The sequence below is a fragment of the Natator depressus genome, chromosome 23 (assembly GCF_965152275.1).
Source record: "Natator depressus isolate rNatDep1 chromosome 23, rNatDep2.hap1, whole genome shotgun sequence".
In the NCBI taxonomy this organism is placed as follows: Eukaryota; Metazoa; Chordata; order Testudines; family Cheloniidae; genus Natator; species Natator depressus.
This window is the reverse complement of record NC_134256.1, coordinates 5,737,666-5,757,425: the sequence shown is the minus strand read 5'-3', so window position 1 is coordinate 5,757,425 and position 19,760 is coordinate 5,737,666. Positions and strand designations below refer to the sequence as shown.

The following is a 19,760-nucleotide window of genomic DNA, read 5'->3' as shown; positions in this document are numbered from 1 at the left end:
TGTGTAGCCCAAATTAAAAACAAACAAACAAACAAACAGTAGGATAACCAAAAAAATACCCCCCTGGCTAAACAGCAGAGTAAAAGAAGCAGTTAGAGGCAAAAAGGCATCCTTTAAGAACTGGAAATCAAATCCTACTGAGGAAAACAGAAAGAGCATAAACTCTGGCAAGTCAAGTATAAAAGTATAATTAGGCCGGCCAAAAGAGATTGTGAAGAACAACTAGCAAAAACCTCACAAATTAACAGCAACATGTTTTCAAGTACATCAGAAGCAGGAAGCCAACTCAGTGAGTCCACTGGACGATCAAGGTGCTAAAGGAGCACTCAAGGAAGACAAGGTGTTTGTGGAGCGACAAAATGAATTCTTTGCATTGATCTTCACTGCAGAGGAGGTGAGGGAAATTCCAACACCTGAGTCATTCTTTTGACGTGACCAGTCTGAGGAACTGTCCCACATTGAGGTGTCAGTAGAGGAGGTTTTGGAACAAACTGATGAATTAAAAAGTAACAGGTCACCAAAATCTAAAGTAATGCTAATATTTTTTTTTTTTAAGTTCCAGAGGTGATCCTGGCAATTACAGACTGGTAAGCTGTGACGAAGTGGGACTGTTCTTAATGTTTCTTCTGAATAGTGTGGGGGTGCCTCAGTTTCCCCTATGCAGTTCTTAAGTATCTAGGGGGTGGGGTAAGGGTGTATGATCATTGCAGAGCCCTAGACAGGGGTCTGGACACAGAGACTGGCCAACACCCTGTTTCCTGGCAACTGATGGCCTGGGCCTTTCCCCCCTGCAAGGTGAGAGCTAAAGGGTTGGAGAACAAAGGAATCAGGTGACCTCCTTGCCCAGGAAAGGGGAAAGCCCAGAGGCATTGGGGCTGGAGGGAGTTTCAGTTTGGGGCTGGCTGGGACATGGAGTGAAGGGCAGACGTGGTTGTCTGGCTCACTGCCCCCCAAAATGTACCCAGCTGAGGGGTCCTGTTCTCTGCACCTGCAAACTCAGTTTTAGACCATGTCCCTGTCATCTAATAAACCTTCTGTTTTACAGGCTGGCTGAGAGTCACGTCTGACTGCGAAGTTGGGGGGACAGGACCCTCTCGCTTCCCCAGGACCCCGCCAGGGAAGACTCGCTGGGGGAAGCGCACGGAGGGGCAGAGGATGCTGAATGCTCCGAGGTCAGACCCAGGAAGGTGGAAGCTGCGTGAGCTGTGTGTCCTGAAGACAGTCTGATCACAGAAAGGAGACTTCTCCAGAGTCCTGACTGGCTATGTAGGGAGCAGTTCCAGAGCATCGCCCAGGGACTCCATGACAAGCCTAACTTTGGTACCAGGCAAACTAGTTGAAACTATAGTAAATAACAGAATTATCAGACACATAGATAAATCATAGAATTGTAGGACTTAAGAGACCTTAAAAGGTCATCTAGTCCAGTCCCCTGCACTCAAGGAAGGACTAAGTATTATCTAGACCATCCCTGACAGGGGTTTGTCCAAACTGCTCTTAAAAATCTCCAGTGATGGAGATTCCACAACCTCCCTAGGTAACTTATTCCAGTGCTTTACCACCCTGACAGGACGTTTTTCCTAATGTCCAGCCTAAACTGCCCTTGCTGCAATTTAGGCCCATTGCTTCTTGTCCTGTCCTCAGAGGTTAACAAGAACAATTTTTCTCCCTCCTCCTTGTAACAACTTTTTATGTACTTGAAAACTGTTATCATGTCCCCTCTCAGTTTTCTCTTCTCCAGACTAAACAAACCCAGCTCTTTCAATCTTCCCTCATAGGTAGGGTAACCAGACAGCAACTGTGAAAAAACGAGACGGGTGGGGGGTAATAGGCACCTATATAAGAAAAAATCCCCAAAACCGGGACTGTCCCTTTAAAAACGGGACATCTGGTCACCCTACTCGTAGGTCATGTTTTCTAGACCTTTAACCATTTTTGTTGCTCTTCTCTGGACTTTCTCCAATTTTGTCCACTTCTTTCCTGAAATGTGGTGCCCAGAACTGGACATAATACTCCAGTTGAGGCCTACATAATATCTTGGGGAAGAGTCAACGCAGATTTTGTAAAGGGAAATCATGCCTCACCAATCTATTAGAATTCTGTGAGAGGGTTGGACAAAGGTGATCCAGTGGATATAGTAAAAAGAACAGGAGGACTTGTGGCACCTTAGAGACTAACCAATTTATTTGAGCATAAGCTTTCGTGAGCTACAGCTCACTTCATCAGATGCATACTGTGGAAAATACAGAGGATGTTCTTATACATACAAACCATGAAAAAATGGGTGTTTACCACTACAAAAGGTTTTCTCTTCCCCCACTCCACTCTCCTGCTGGTAATAGCTTATCTAAAGTGATTGCTCTCCTTACAATGTGATGATAATCAAGGTGGGCCATTTCCAGCACAAATCCAGGTTTTCTCCCTCCCTCCCCTTTCCACACACACAAACCCACTCTCCTGTTGGTAATAGCTTATCTAAAGTGATCACTCTCCTTACAATGTGTATGATAATCAAGGTGGGCCATTTCCAGCACAAATCCAGGGTTTAACAAGAACGTCTGGAAATGGCCCACCTTGATTATCATACACATTGTAAGGAGAGCGATCACTTTAGATAAGCTATTACCAGCAGGAGAGTGGGGTGGGGGGAGAGAAAACCTTTTGTAGTGGTAAACACCCATTTTTTCATGGTTTGTATGTATAAGAACATCTTCTGTATTTTCCACAGTATGCATCTGATGAAGTGAGCTGTAGCTCACAAAAGCTTATGCTCAAATAAATTGGTTAGTCTCTAAGGTGCCACAAGTACTCCTTTTCTTTTTGCGAATACAGACTAACACGGCTGTTACTCTGAAACCAGTGGATATAGTGTATTTGGGATGTCATGGGATAAGAGGGAAGGTCCTCTCCTGGATTAGTAACTGGTTAAAAGACAGGAAACAAAGGGTAGGAATAAATGGTCAATTTTCACAGTGGAGAAAGGTAAGTCCCCCAGGAGTCGGTACTGGGACCAGGGCTGTTCAACACATTCATAAATGATGTGGAAAAAGGGGTGATCAGTGAAGTGACAAAGTTTGCAGACGATACAAAATTAGTCAAGATAGGGTCCAAAGCTGACTGTGAAGAGTTAGAAAGAGACCTCACTAAACTGAGTGACTGGGCAACAAAATGGCAGATGAAATTCATCATTGATAAATACAAAGTAATGCACATGGGAAACCCTAATCTCAACTATACATATAAAATGATGGGGTCTAAATTAGCTGTTCCCACTCAAGAAAGAGATCTTGGAGTCATGGTGGATATTTCTCTGAAAACATCCTCTCAATGTGCAGCGGCAGTCAAAATAGCGAACAGCCTGTTAGAAACCATTAGGAAAGGGATAGATAAGATAAAGATCATAATGCCTCTATATAAATCCATGGCATGCCCACACCTTGAATACTGCGTGCAGATCTGGTTGGCCCATCTGAATAAAGATATATTAGAATTGGGAAAGGTAGAGAGAAGGGCAACAAAAATGATTAAGGGGCTGGAACAGTTTCCACATGAGGAGAGATTAGAAAGCCTGGGAGTGATCAGCCTGGAAAAGAGATGACTAAGGGGGGATATGATGGAGGTCTATAAAATCATGACTGGGGTGGAGAAAGTGAATAAGGAAATGTTATTTACTCCTTCCCATAACACAAGAAACAGGGATCATCCAATGAAATTAACAGGCGGCACATTTAAAACAAACATAAGGAAGTTCTTCTTCACATAATGCACAGTCAACCTGTGGAACTCACTGCCAGGGGATGTTGTGAAGGCCAAAACTATAAGTGGGTTAAAAAAGGAATGAGATAAGTTCCTGGAGGATAGGTCCAGCAATGACTGTTAGCCAAGGTGTACAGGGACACAACCCCATGCTCTGGGTGTCCCTAAGCCTCTGACTGACAGAAGCTGGGACTGGATGATGGGATGGATCACTCGATAATTGCCCTGTTCTGGTCATTCCCTCTGAAGTGTATGGCACTGGCCACCTGGGCTAGCTGGCCCATTGGTCTGACCCGATCTGACTTTTCTTACATTCTTATTGATGGGAGCAGGCGGGGATGGGAGTCAGGACTCCTGGGTTCTATTCCCACTTTCATCTAGAGATTGTATCCTTCCTTCCTTCCTATCCTAAAGCACAGCGTTGCTGTTGGTGGTTAAACATCTGCTGGGTCCCACCCCAGAAGTGGCTGCAGTCGTGCCCTCTTCCCCTGCCTCATGGTGTGTGTGTGGGGGGGGGGAGGAGTTGTGGACTCAAGGGGCACGAGGAAGGTTTTATGAGCTATTGGGAACATCCATTCCACTGTCTGCCCATTGGGCAGGGGTTCAGGAAGGCCCCCCTCAGGGCTCTTCCCCCGGCACCCCAGGATCAGGCTTCCCCAGATTGTGACAAAGCTGCACTGCTTACCTGAAAACAATAGGGCCTGTCCCAGCCAAGGCCTAATAAACGCGGGATAAATAGGAAAGGGTGTGGTGAGTGCTGGCCCCTGGCCATGGGCTGGGGCAGAGGTCACAGGCAGTCGAATGGGGCGGGGGAGAGGCTGTTCCTGGGAATCATTTTTGTCACCCCCTCTTGGTACCAGGTGCTCCTCCCTCCCGCTCACCTGGGGTTACCCCTGGAGGAGGGGGATGGGATGGGGGGGCACAGTGGAGAGTTCCCGGGCAGGGGTGGATGATGGCCACTGGTTGCACAAGGAAGCGGAGGTGAAAGGGGGCACAAGGAGGGCAGGGTATGAGGCAGGGCAGGTGTGGGGGGAAGGCGTGCAAGGGGATGTGGCGGTTCCACAGGCTAGCACATGATTCTGTGAGTGCGAGCAGGGCACAGGCGTGTGTAAGTGGAGGCTGTGCCAGTGCAACAGGTGGGAGGGGAGGAGGTATGGGGGCTTGCCCCAGGGCACAGCCAGGGATTAGGGGCAGGGAGGTCTCAGGACAGAGCTGGGGGAAGGGCACGGGGGTCCCAGGGCAGAGCCAGGGATTAGGGGCAGGGAGGTCTCAGGACAGAACTGGTGGTAGGGACAGAGGGGTCTCAGGACAGAGCTGGGGGGTAGGGACGGGGGGGGTCGCAGGATAGAGCTGGGGCGCAGGGACAGGGGTCCCAGGACAGAGCCAGGGGGTAGGGACAGGGGGTCCCAGGACAGAGCCGGTGGAGGGGCAGGGGGTCCCAGGACAGAGCCAGGGTGCAGGGACAGGGGGTCCCAGGACAGAGCCGGGGGGTAGGGACAGGGGGTCCCAGGACAGAGCCGGTGGAGGGGCAGGGGGTCCCAGGACAGAGCCGGGGTGCAGGGACAGGGGGTCCCAGGATAGAGCCGGGGCGCAGGGGCAGGGGGGTCCCAGGACAGAGCTGGGGGTAGGGACAGGGGGGTCTCAGGACAGATCTGGGAGGCAGGGGGGTCCCAGGACAGAGCTGGGGGAGGGGCAGGGGGGTCCCAGGACACAGCCGGGCGGGGGAGGGACCAGCGCGCACAGCTCTGGCCTGACTTATCAAGGGGAACATTTCCTGCAATTGAAGCCATTTCCCTCCCAGCCTGGCCCAGCCCTGCCCAGCTTCCTGCTTCCTCCCCTAGCCCTGCAGCTGGGGGTGGGGGAGGCAGCCAGGGCCCTGCAGGCTGCAGAGAGCCGCTGTGGTGTCCGTGTGGCTCCCTCCTCCCTCTCTAGGCCCCTGGGATCGGCCACACCAGCCCCTGCCCGCGGGTTAGGGGATCTCTCCCTCCCCTCCCTGGGAGCAGGTGGGGGGACCCTGCCACCCCACTCCATGAGACTTCCAGTGGCCTGGAACTGCCCCCTTCCCCCACAGGTATCCTGGGCAGGCCAGGCTGGGCATTCAGCCAACAACTGAAGAAATGGGCAGGGATTAGCAGCACTGCCAACCCCAACAGCACCAGTCAGACCCCGAAAATCATGAGACTGGCTGATAAATCATGAGATCCTTCCCAAAGGTTTGCTCTTCCCCCTGCCTCCGCCCAGCGCATGCGGGACTAGCCCGGGGCTGCCTCCTCTTGCATCTGTACGGGAAGGAAGAGGAGCTGGGGTCCTGCGGCAGGAGCACTCACAATCATGCAGAGAGCCACTCTGGAGCAGGGCCCGCAGGGATCACTCCCCGTCCCTTGCCCTGCCAGGCCACGGGGCAGTCACTTGTGCCCATGCAGAACACTTTGCACCAGTGTGAAAAAGTCACTCGTCTCCCCTAAATGGTCCCCTGCCCCTGTCTGGAGGGGAGGGGGAACCACCGCATGGAACGTTAAAGACTCGCTCTCTGATGAGGACCATCACGCCTGGAGCTGCCCAAAATCAATGAACACGCCCGGCCTTTTGTGACCCTACGATTGCCTGACCTCCTGCTGCGCTCCTGCCAGAAGCCCTCCCTCACGATGGGGGGATGCAGAGGAAGATGCTGCGATCCTCAAAGCAGCAGCAGAGTCCAGAGGAGGTGCCAGAGGAAGCTGAGAAACCCGGGCAGCACAGCGCCAAGCAGCTGCCAGGGGAGGCGATGTACAGCCCCAGCAGGGGAGGTGTACTGAAGTGTCTCTCCAAAACAATGGGCACCCCACGGCAGTGGGAAGAGGTGGGTCGGGGAGCTGACAGTGGGACCCAGTGGAGCCCCCGTCTCAGGCTGACAGTGGGAGCCCACAGAGCCCCCATCCCAGGCTTATAGCGGGACCCCTGGCATCCCCGGTCCCAGGGTTGACAGCGAGAGCCAGCAGAGCCTCCAGTCTGGGGCTGACAGCGATTTTTAACTAAAATTAAGCCTCACTCATGTCAATTTGCGAGAGTTAGAATGTCTGGAGGTGACTCCTGTGAAGCCATTGCTAACTGGGAGAGAATAGATCCCAGGAGTCCTGGCGCCCAGCCACCCCTGCTCTAGCCACTAGACCCCACTCCCCTCCCAGAGCTGGGAATAGAACCCAGGAGTCCGGGTTCCCAGCCCCCCCACTCTAACCACTAGACCCTCCCTTCCCCCCGAGCTGGGATAGAACCCAGGAGTCCTGGCGCCCAGGTCCCTGCTCTAACCACTAGGCTGCCTTCTCACAGTCCCAGAACCCCCAGCCTCTTATACGCAGACCTGATCAAGCCCTTCATGCCCTCAGGGTTAGGAAACGCCCAATTAGGACCAGACCGTATCAGACTTCCCTTCCCTATGCATCGTGGTGGTGGGGGATGGTGCCTCCCCCTTTCCCAAGGGATTGGAACAACTCCCTTTCTCCTCGGGAAATTAGCAAGCAAAAACTTGCCCCCTCCCCTCTCCAGCTCCTTGGCAACATCCCCCTCATCCCCGGAGATTTTCTGCCCAATAATCCCCCAGTCAAGAGCAGGAGATGCAGAGAAAAGCGGCTTAGCTGGGATGGCCTGGCTTTGTGTGCCCCGCAATCAGGGCACAGATTATGGCTGGGCCAGGGCTGCCAGCTTCCTCCCCACCATCCAGCACCACCTGCTAATCTTCCGTGCTTGACCTGAAAATGAAACCTAGCGGGGCTGGCACAGTGCATTCCCCGGGGGCCGTGGCTAAGTGCTGCAGAACAGAACCCAGGAGTCCTGGCTCCTAGACCCCCCATGGAAATCAGTACACTCCACCTATCTCCCAGAGCCAGAAAGAGAACCCAGGAGTCCTGATTTCTCATACCACTGCTGAAACTACTACACCCCATAAGAACGGCCAGACTGGGTCAGACCAAGGGTCCCTCTAGCCCGGTGTCCTGTCTCCCGACAGTGGCCGGTGCCAGGTGCCCCAGAGGGAGTGAACAGAACAGGACATCATCCGTGATCCATCCCCTGTCGCCCATTCCCAGCTTCTGGCAAACAAAAGCTAGGGACACCATCCCTGCCCATCCTGGCTAATAGCCATTGATGGACCTATCCTCCGGGAACTTATCTAGATCGTTTTTGAACCCTGTTATGGTCTTGGCCTTCACAACATCCTCTGGCAAGGAGTTCCACAGGTTGACTGTGCGTTGTGTGAAGAAATATTTCTTTTTGTTTGTTTTAAACCTGCCTTTTTGTTTGTTTGGGTTTTTTCATTTTTTTAGATCTCAGTCTGCTTTGGACTTAACTATCTTGAGTCATTTTGTATCGTCTGCAAATTTTGCCACCTCACTGTTTATCCCTTTTTCCAGATCATTTATGAATATATTGGATAGGACTGGTCCCAGTACAGACTCCTGGGGGACACCACTAGTTACCTCTCTCCATTCTGAAAACTGATAATTTATTCCCACCCTTTGTTTCCTGTCTTTTAACCACGTACTGATCCATGAGAGGCCCTTCCCTCTTATCCTATGACAGTTTACTTTGCTTAAGAGCCTTTGGTGAGGGACCTTGTCAATGGCTTTCTGAAAATCTACGTACACTATATCCACTGGATCCCCCTTGTTCACATGCTTGTTGACCCCCTCAAAGAATTCTAATAGACTGGTGAGGCATGATTTCCCTTTACAAAAACCATGTTGACTCTTCCCCAACAAATTGTGATCACCTACCCGACTCCGATCCCAGGGCTGGGACCAGAACCCAGGAGTCTACCCACTCTAACCACTACCCACCACTCCCCTCACAGATTCATAGATTCCAAGGCCATAAGGAACCGCCATGATCAGTCTGACCTCCTGGATAACACAGGCCAGAGACCTGCCCAGAAACAACACCTGTTTGAACTAGAGCCGATCTTTACCGCAGATCCAATCCTGATTTAAACATTTCCAGGGATGGAGAAGCCACCAGGACCCTCGGTAAATTGTTCCACGGGTTAATCGCACTCACTATGCCTTATTTCCGGTCTAAATTTGTCCGGCTTCAACTCCCAGACATTGGCTGCACTTAACCAGCATGTTGCATTTGCTAGATTGAAAAGCCATTATTAGCTCCTTGTTCCCCGTGTCGGCACTGATAGATGGAGACCAAGTCCCCCCGACCCTTCTCGTTGTCAAGCTAAAAACACTGAGCTCCTGAAGTCTCTCGCTCTAGGGCAGGTTTTCTAACCCTTCAGTTGTTCTCGGGGCTCTTCTCGGCAACTTATCAACATCCATCTGGACCAGGATCCCAGCCACGGTCGCACCTGGGTCCAATCCAGAGGGAAAATCACCTCCCTGCTTCTCCTGAGATTCCCCTGTTGATGCAGCCCAGGATGGTGTTCGCCCTTTTGCCCACAACTAGAGACCACTCCCCTCCCAGAGCCAGAAGAACCCAGGAGTCCTAGTTCTGGAGGAATTCGCCTGCCCCAGCTCAGTCCCCTGTTAAATCTTGGTGCCTTATTCCCAATCTGAATTTCTCGCCTCAGCTCCAGCCATTGGCTCTTGCTCTGCCTTTGCTCTCTGCTTCTGCTCTCAGAAACCGCCCACCCCGCCCCCAGGGCAGTGCTGGCTGCCTGGGATCTGGTCACCTCTAAATCTTCTCTGGGGTAAACAAAGTAGAGCAAGCTCCTCCAGTCTCTGGCTCGGAGGCAGATTCTCGGGCCTGTTGCTCTTTTCTGACCCCTGGCCGAAATGTCAGGATCCTTAAAGGGTGGACACCAGAACTGGCTGCAGTAACCAGCCTCAGCAGGGCCAGCGCCCTGCTCCCCCTCGCCATCCCCTGCTCGCTCACCCAACGGCCATGCTGTCTGAGGGGGGGGAGCCGCCCCAGGTGTAGCTGACACAGTGACACCGCCTGAGTCTGCAGAGAGCCTGAACCAATTGCTCCAAGAGGGCTGCATTTCCCCATTGTCCTGAGGGAGCCGTTATCTCTGGAGCCTGGTGACAGCCATTTCTGTCCTCATACTCAGCACATTCCCATCATGACTCCTGAGCCCTTTCCAGAGCTGCTGCTTGCCCCGACACAGTCCCCTGCCTTGCAAGCCAGACCGGCAGCCTTGCCTCCGAGATGTACGACCTGCATTTGTATTGTTCCATGGAAGGGGCATTTTCCCCCTGGCCTCTCAAAGCCAGGCATGGGCTGGCCACCTGGATGGCATAAATCTATCCCAGCCAGCGCCCTTTGCCCACCTCCCAAGGACGGATCGCAGGGGTCCGGAGCCCAGGCATCAAGGCAAACCTGGTCCTCTCCTGTCCAGCCGCCACAGCAGCGGAATATCACTGGGGTAGAAGGTCCCAGCCTCCCCACCACCACCTCAGTTATCAACCCTCAGATCTGCAGGGATTCACAGGAGCCCCTGGCAGCTCACCTGGGTAGAAGTCCTTAGACTTGGAGAGCTTGATGGTGGCGCCCGTCTCTTTCTGCAGCTGGACAATGGTCTGTCCCCCTTTCCCGATGATGGAGCCGGCCGCATAGCTGGGGATCAGGACCTTGAGGAAATATTCGCCCTCTTCTGGAGGAGAGAGAGGAGAGAAGCAACCCATTAGGAATGCCATGCCAGGATGGGGCAGTGGTGGGGGATATCAGCCCCCAACGAGAGCTCTGTGGGACTAGACACCTCCTCTGGAGGCCCCCCACTTTTCCCAACCTGCCCACTGACTATTCCCTGAAAGGGTAGGGCAGCATCTGCCCTGACCCTGTAGCGTATCAGGCCATTACTGGGGAGTACTCAAGTAATAATGCCAGCAGTGCTGGAGTAATAGTGCCAGCAGTGCTTAGCTCTTAGCCAGGCTTTTCATCTGTCAATTTCAAAATACTCTCCAAGGAAGCAACAGTACCACCGCCCCCATTTCACAGCAGTGGAAAACTGAGGCACAGGGAGGGACTGGCCCAAGGTCAGTGTTAGAGCTGGGGATAGAACCCAGGCATCCTGACTCCCAGTTTCCCCTGCTCTAAGCACTAGACACCACTCCCTTCCCAGAGTTGGGGAGAGAACCCAGGAGTCCTGGCTCCCCATCCTCTTCTGGATTTTTAGAGCACCCAGCACAATGGGGTGGTGGTCCAAGACTGGGTGTCCTTGGCTCTGCTGAACTGCTAAGAAGAAACGCCATCGCTCGGGCGTTACACAGACAAGCGCATTCAAACCACCATGGGGGCCTTATCCAGGGACCCCCTGGGGAGAGAACGAACTACACGTGTGACAGATGTCAGTCACACCGCTCAATGTACGACTGGAAGGTCAGGTCCCCCCGAAACAGGTGTGAGATAAGAATAGAACTGATGTTAAGGGGGCTGGCAGGAGGCTGTTGCAGTCGCGGTACCTGGCCACTAGTGGGAGACATGTCCCCCCCATGCACTTAACCAGCATGTTGCATTTGGGCCAGAGATTAGCCATCACAAAGAGACGTGGGGCTGTCGTCTCATTGGGAAGGTGGGGCAGGGGCATGCTCCCAGCTGTAGACTAATGATACCTCGCTCTTTCTTCAGTAGATCTCAAAACGCCTAACAAAGGAGGGTAGCATCATCGTCCCTATAGTACAGATAGGGAAACTGAGGCATGGGGTGGAGGGGGAAGTGACTTGCCTAAAGTCTCCCAGCAGGCCAGGGAGGAGAAGCCACGCCTCTTGCGTACCAGCCCAGTGCTCTACCCACTAGGTCACACTGCCTCACTAAGCACTATGCGCCCACGCTGATATCGTCTTCTCCGGAGTGGAGGAAACAGTGAGATCCGCTGACGCCACACAGGATAGTTACTTTGGGGGCAGGGCATGAGCCGTGATGTGCCTCACTCAAGCCCGACGTCTGGGTCTGTATTGCTACCCGCATCCCGGAAACCTCCAGCAGCAATTCAGTTCGTTCCGTTATGCCATTACCATTACCCAGCATCTGGGCACACACCAGCCCAGCCTCCCCACCAGCAATGCGGCTCATGTATGAAGGATGAAGAGGGATGAATTCTCGCCTGATCAGGGGGCTGGGCGTGAGGGAAGCAAATGAAGCCGACATGAAGTAAAAAGCTAAACTACCTAGGAACTTAGACACAGGACTGGAAGGGGCCTGCATTGTAGGCTAAACAAGCCCAGCTCTTTCAGCCTTCTCTCGCGAGATCAGATTGCCAGTCACCTGATCGGCCTAGCAGCCCTGCTCTGCACCTGCTCCAGTGGGAACTCCTCTGTCTCGAACAGTGCTGGACACAGTCCCTGGCTCTCCGTGGGACATTTCATCTGGAGCTGCTCCATGGTGGCTTTTTCCCTCACTCAGTATGTTGCTCTCTGAAATAACTGCAGATCCAAGGCAGCTGGTGCTGGGGCGAATGACCGAAGGGCCACATGCAAATGACTCTCTTCTTTGCACCACCCCCTGCTAGGTTGCGTGCGCAATGCACGTGAGGGTGACGAGATGTGTAATACTTGCACAGATGTACTCTCGCCACATCAGCATGTGGGTGTAAATTATGCATTTATACACACATGGATATTGGGGGTGTAATTATAGGTTTGAAGGCCAGAAGGGACCATTTGATCAGTGGCTCTCAGCCTTTCCAGACAGAATCATAGAATATCAGGGTTGGAAGGGACCTTGGGAGGTCATCTAGTCCAACGGACCAATCCCCAATTTTTGCTCCAGGTCCTTAAATGGCCCTCTCAAGGATCGAACTTGCAACCCTGGGTTTAGCAGGCCAATGCTCAAACCACTGAGCTATCCCTCCCCCCAGTGACTGTACCTCTTTCAGGAGTCTGATTTGTCTTGCCTACCCCCAAGTTACTTAAAAACAACTTGCTTACAAAATCAGACATAAAAATACAAAAGTGTCCCAGCCACACTAGTACTGGCTAATTGCTTCCTTTCTCATTTTTACCATCTAATTATTAAATAAATCAACTGGAATATAAATATTGTACTTACATTTCAGTGTACAGTACATAGAGTGGTATAAACCAGTCATTATCTGTCTGACATTTTAGTTGGTACTGACTTTGCTAGGGCTTTTTATGTAGCCTGTTGTAAAACTAGGCAAATATCTAGATCAGTTGATGTACCCCCTGGAAGACCTCTGCATACCCCCCAGGGGTACGTGTGCCCCTGGTTGAGAACCACAGATTTGGATAATCTCATCTGACCTCTTGTATTATGCAGGCCAGAGAATCCACTCAGTGACTCCTACACTGATCCCAGATCTGGTGGTCGAGCTAGAGCAGAGATTTTAGAAAGAGACACCCGGCCTCCAAGCGACGGAGAAATCCCCTTGTCCCTGGGTCTGCGGTTACACAAGTTAATTCCCCTGCCTGGGTAAAGTGTGCCCCGCATTTCCAGTGTGAATTTCCCTCGTGTCTGCCGCAGCCATTAACTCCCGTTCTGCCTCTGTCACTGATAACACACACTGCAGTCCATCCACCCGCAGGGGGGCACAGGCATCATGGCAGCCAGCATTCAAGTTCTGCAAAGCAGCTTAGGGATTTGAGTTTTCGATTCCTAGTCACTGTCGTGGGGTTACTCTCCTCGCTCAAGGTTAATGTTGCCAAGAACTGGACATTGAAATCCCACAGGGAAATTGCATCCCATGTGGACATGGTATGTGTATCTTCAGTGGATGGGTGCGCATATGTATTGAGTGTGTGAGTGAGTGTGTGTTGAGTGTGCATGTGTGTGTATTGAGTGTGTTTGTATGTGTGTGTGGTGAATGTGTATATTGCATGTGATCATATACAGTATGTGTGTATTGAGTGTGTGCGTATTGTGTGTGGGTTGAGAGTATATCGCATGTGATTGTATTGTGTGTGGGTTGAGTGTATATCGCAAGTGATTGTATTGTGCGTATTGAATGTGTAGTGAATGTCTATTGCATGGGATTGTATACATGTATATCGCATGTTCGTGCGTGTACTGAATATACATTGCGTGTGAGTGTATTGTGTGTATATTGCACGGGTTTGTATATGGGTGTATCGAATGTGTATGGTGTGCATTGACAGGTTTCAGAGTAGCAGCCGTGTTAGTCTGTATCCGCAAAAAGAACAGGAGGACTTGTGGCACCTTAGAGACTAACCAATTTAATTGAGCATAAGCTTTCATGAGTGTATTGAGTGTATATTGCATGCGATAGCATACATGTGTATTGAGTGCATGTGAGCCGAGTGTGATATATTGTGCATATTGAACAGAATTTTAGATAGACATCTGATGAGCCAATCGGGACGCAGAGATCTGCATATTTTGCTACTTGACTTCACATAACTCTATTATTGGCTGCTGGGGACCCAATCAGGAGGCAGCCTCTGCCTGCGCAATCCAATTGGCTAGCACTGTCCCAGGGCTTGGCCCTGCTGAGCTTTGAGGCCTAGGACAATAGGAAGTCCCAGAGTGGCCAGCCTGGTGCTCTCCTCGTTAATGAGGCCCGTCAGTCCCACAGCACAGCTAGATCCATTGTCCCCCAGTCTGCCTGGGGCCTCCTCCCCTCTCGCCTGGACCAACAGCTCCCAGATCTGATGGTCCATGCAGAATGGGCTGCTCCCACAGTGCCAACTAAGCACCCATCATCTCAGCTACTCGTTAAATAATTTCCTCATTACTATTCCAGGTTAGCATAATGACCCCCTCTCCCCCTCCGAGTCATCAGCAGGCTTCGGATTCGGGGACCACAACACGGCCCTCTGCCACTTCAGCTAAGGGAGTCGCTCCACAGCTGGCAGCAGTAGCAGGCTGTTATATAGATTGTCCACTAGAGGAGGGGGCGTGGCACATGCCTGGTCGCTGGGTTACGTCAGCCACTGCTGTGGCTGACTCTGGGGTGTGAAGCTGGTTATCAATGAGAGGGGAGGCGTGACCATGAGGCCACCAATGGGAGGGGAGGTGTGGCACAGCCCACCAAGACATCTCTTTGAAGCTGAGGTCCATACTCCTGCTAAAGTCTGGGCTGTCCAGGCCCAGAGCTTATTCCAGGTCTCATCCTGCACAGAGAGTGAGTGGTGGGGTGCCCCTCACCCCACAACAGTAGTGGTGTTGCCTGGGGATCGGCCATGCCAGCGCATCCACTGAAATCCGCAACAGACTGGGAGGGAGCACAGGAATTAATATCCCGCCACAGGGCCCATCTGGCTTAGCATCCCATCTCCTACAGTGGCCACCACTTGCAACTGAGGGAGAAACCCCCAGGTAGGCAATTGTGAGATATTGGCTCATGGCCTGGGAAGAGGGAGGGGCTTTTCCCCAACTAACCTAACCCGGGCTGTTCCCATTATCCTGCTACACTCCTGGCGCCAACTGCATCCAGTGGCAGGGAGTTCCACAGACAGAGGGAGGGAAGCACTGATGGACACAGAGATGGACAGAGACATGTGCTACAAGCTGGCAGGTCAAAGCTCTATTGTTCTCTTAGCCACCCCCCGCCCCCCCGAGCCTCCAGTTGAGAACATAAGAACAGTCATACAGGTCCAGACCAATGGGCCATCTAGCCCAGTGTCCTGTCTCTGACAGTGACCAGTGCCAGGTGCTTCAGAGGACATGAACAGAACCCAGCAATCACTGAGTGATCCATCCCCTGTTGCCCATTCCTAGCTTCTGGCAATCAGAGGCTCAGGGACAGCCAGAGCATGGGGTTGCGTCCTGTGACCATCTTGGCTAATAGCCATTGATGGACCCATCCTCCCTGAACTTGTCTCATTCCTTTCTGAACCCTGTTATAGTTTTGCCTGTCACAACATCCTCTGGCAAGGAGTTCCACAGGTTGACTGTGCATTGGGTGAAGAAATACTTCCTTTTGTTTTAAACCTGCTGCCTACTAATATAATTGGGTGACCCCTGGTTCTTGTGTTATGAGAAGGAGTAAATGACCCTTCCCTAGTCACTTTCTCCATCCCAGTCATGATTTCATAGACCTCCGTCATATCCCCACTTAGTCATCTCTCTTCGAAGCTGGACAGTACCAGTCTTTTCAATCTCTCCTCATACAGAATCGGTTCCATACCCCTAATCACTTTTGTTGCCCTTCTCTGAACCTTTTCCAATTCTAAGATATCTTTTTTGAGATGGGGTGACCAGAAGTGCCCGCAGGATTGAAGGTACCATGGATTTATGATATTTTATCTCTTGTTATCTATCCCTTTCCTAATGGTTCCCAGCATTCTGTTGGCGTTTTTGACAGCCGCTGCACACTGAGTGGATGTTTTCAGAGAACTATCCACGATGACTCCAAGATCTCTCTCTTGAGTGATAACAGCTAATTTAGACCCCATCATTTTGTATGCATAGTTGGGATTATGTTTTCCCATGTGCATTACTTTGCATTTATCAACACTGAATTTCATCTGCCGGAGTTCTCCTGGCCCTGTCTCTCCCCTGGCCTCTCTCCAGTTTATCCACATTTTGCCTGAAGTGCGGCACCCAGAATTGGACACGGGACTCCAGCTGAGGCCTCCCCGGTGCCGAGCAGAGCGGGACAGTTACCTCCCATGTCTTACATACGACACGCCTGTTAATGCCCCCAGAATGATATTAGCCCTTTTCGCAGCGGTGTCACTTCGTTGGCTCATATTCAATTTGTGATCTGCCATCACCCCAGCTCCTTTCCAGCAGCGCTGTCGCCTAGCCAGTTAGTCCCCCTTTGTATCTGTGCGTTCGATTTGTCCTTCCCCAGTGCAGTTCTTTGCACTTGTCTGGATTGAATTTCCTCTTGTTCATTTCAGACCAATTCTCCTATTTGTCAAGGTCGTTTTGAATTCTAATCCTGTCCCTCCCGAGTGCTTGCAACCCCCCCGCCCAGCTTGGTGTCATCCGGAAAATTTATAAGCAACCTCTCCACTCCGTTATCCAAGTCAGTCATGAAAATATTGACTCGTACCAGACCGGACCGAGGACCGACCCCCCTCAGATGCCTTCCCGGTTTGACAGCGAACCATTGATAGCTGCTTTTTGAGTACGATCCTTCAACCAGCTGTGCACCCGCCCCACCGTCACTTCATCGAGAGCCACCTTTCCCTCGTTTGCGAATGAACCCTGCCGTGAAGGGACTGTGTCAAAACCCTTCCTGAAACCGAGATATATCCAGTGGCGGATGAGCCACTGGGCTGACGGGGCCCGTGCCCAGGGGCCCTGGCCAATTGTGGGGCCCTGGAGAAAAACCCACCGCTGGCTGGCGGAAGCCCGGAGCCCTGGGAAGAAGCACCAAGCAGGCGGGGGAAGCCCCTTTTCCTGACCTCTCTCCTCCCGGCAGAAGCGCTGGGTGGGCAAGGCGGAGCAGGGGAAGCCTCCACGCCATGACTCTGGTAGCAGTGCCAGGCAGGCAGGGGAAGTCCCTGCGCCCTGCCCCCACTCCTCAGCAGAAGGGCAGGGTCGGGGAGGCCCCCACACCCTGACCCTGCTCCCCGGTAGAAGCGCCGGGCAAAGCCCCAGCAGCCAGACCCAGCTGCGGCCCCAGGACTGGAGGAGCTCTCGCTCCCTGCCATGGCCTCAGGGCTGGGGAACCTCTTGCTTCCTGCCATGGCCTCAGGGCTGGGGGAACTCTCACTCCCTGCTGTAGCCACGGGCCATGGTTGCAGGGACAGAGCTTCTCCAGTCTTGGCGGGGGTTGAGGGGGGGCGGAATGGGGCAGGATCATGCGTGGAACAGGGGTGGGACTGTGGGAGGGAAGGGGCAGAACAGGGTGTGGCTGTGGGCGGGGCCTCAGGCAGAAGGGGCGGGACCATACGCGGAAGGGGGGAGGGCCCCCACACTTGCTCTGACCCAGGGCCCCACTGCTTCCCCGATCCACTAGGCCTGTAACCCTGTCAAAGAAGGAAATGAGGTTTGTTTGGCATGATTAGTTCATCGTGGCTATTGTCCTCCAGGTGCAAACAAATAGATTGTTTAATAATTGATTCCAGTATCTTTCCCAGAATCAAAGCTAGACTGACTGGTCTATAATTCCCCAGGTCCCCTTTGTTCCCCCTATTAAAGCTAGGTTCTGTGTTTGCTATTCTCCAGACCTTTGGGACTTCACCTGTTCTCCGTGAGTTCTCCAAGATAATTGCTAACGGTTCTGAGATTGCTTCAGCTAGTTCTTTAAGTACACTGGGATGAATTTCATCAGACCCTGCCAGCTTGAATTCATCTACCTTATTTCAATATTCTTAACTTGTTCTTTCCCTATTGTGGCTGGCATTCCTTCCCCCCGATTGTTACTATTAATTGTGTTGAGTATCAGGTGAAGATTGAAGCAAAATAGGCATTGAACACCTCCCACTTCTTCATGTCGTCCATTGTTAGCTCTCCTTCCTTTCTGTGTAGAGGACCTGCACTTTCCTTCCGCTTTCTCTTGCCCCTAATGCAATTAAAGAATCTCTTCTTATTGCCCCTGCTGTCCCTTGCTAGGAGATACTCATTTTGTCCCTTAGCCTTCCTAATTTTGTCCTTGCGTGATTGTGCTGTTCTTTTGTACTCCTCCTTAGCAATCTGTCCATGTTTCCACTTCTTGTAGGATTCCTTTTTGATTTTCAGGGCTTTAAAGTGGAGCCATACTGGCCCCTTACTGTTCTTCCTAGCTTTCCTTTGCAGAGGGACAGTCGGCAGTGGTGCGTTTAATATTGTCTCATTGAGCAGCCACCAGCTCTCCTGACCTCCTTTACTCCTTAGTTTTCCTTCCCAAGGGATGTCACCTACCAGCTCCCTGAGGTTGTTAAGAACTGTTTTTTGGAAGCCTCCCATCCTTATTCTCACTCACTCCTTGCCTTCCTTGGAATCATGAAATCTATCATTTCACGGTCACTTTCACCCACATTCTCTCCACCTTCAGATTTGCTACCAGTTCCTCCCTGTCGGTCAGAATCCGATAGCTGCCCTCCGGTTACGTCCTCCACGCTCTGAAAAAAGAAGCTGTCCCCGGTACAGTCCAAGAACTTATTGGAGAGTTTAAGGTTTGCCGTGTGACTTTCCCAGCAGAGGTCTGGGTAGTTAAAGTCCCCCTTTACTACCAGGTCTTGTGTTTTGGATACTCCCCCATCCACCTCTATAGTAGACCTCTACCGTAACGTCACCCCGATTTTGCCCCTTATACGCTAGGTGCCTCCTAGTTCTGCTACTTGGAAGTAGCAGGAGAATGCCTTGGTCCTTCCACCCAGCCCCAGATACCCGCAGGGCTGTGATTGCCCGTCTCCCAGCCACCAGCAGGGCCCACACTGCTTCATGCCAGCCCCTGTCCAGAACACCATTCAGAGCTGGGACTCTGGGGCCCATACGGGGAGTGCACGTGCAAGACCCCATGTCGCCCATCCCCCAGCAGGTGTCTGCCCCACCCTGAGATACTGGGCACATCTCCAGCTCAAGCCTCCCTGAGCTGCCAAAGAGCCGACTTGACGGGAACGCTTCTCAGCCCAAATCCACTTAAAGAGGCACCTCTGGGGTAGATTAAGCCAGTTAAGTAATTACAAGAGGCAATGAATTCCGAGCCGATCCTCGCAGAGCATCTGCCTCCACCAGAGCCCTGGCCACGGACTGGGACCCCCCGCTCTGCGTCAAGGGGGATCCTGATCCCTGGGAGATTTGAACCTGAATCTGCCCCTCCCCCAGGATTTAGGGGCCTCCTGATCGGGGTTCTGCCATGTCAGGTCAAGGATCCTAGGTCAATATCGTGGGTGCTGGCCCTGGCCTGTGGAGAGCACTGGCACCAGCCCAGTCAGTGGGAGCGGTCCTCAGAACCACCACTCAGCACAGATGCTTTAAGAAAGCCAATGTTTAGCCCCAGATACAGGATGGAGGCAGGGAAGACAGATTAGGACCCCTGTCCCTTTAAGGCATGGGCCCCACAGCCCTCTGGGTGTGCGAGGTACATCCCAAGAAAGAACTTTCAGGTCAAGTCTCCTACTCCCAGCTCTGACAGGAGAGTCGAGGCCAGTGGTTAGAGTCAGGGGGACTGGGAGTCAGGACTCCTGGGTCCTATTCCCTGCCACTGTGCAGGTGGTCAAGCACCCCTGATA

The 19,760-nt window shown here is 52.3% G+C and overlaps 1 protein-coding gene across 1 annotated transcript in view; it reads right to left on the bottom strand.

Moving 5' to 3' along the window:
* Nucleotides 1–19,760, bottom strand: part of NOVA2 (NOVA alternative splicing regulator 2) — a 35,846-nt gene that overhangs the window by 12,412 nt on the left and 3,674 nt on the right. The window contains exon 2 of the mRNA XM_074937037.1: nt 10,184–10,327. Coding sequence (XP_074793138.1) covers nt 10,184–10,327 — 144 coding nt within the window. The remainder of the gene's footprint in view (nt 1–10,183; nt 10,328–19,760) is intronic.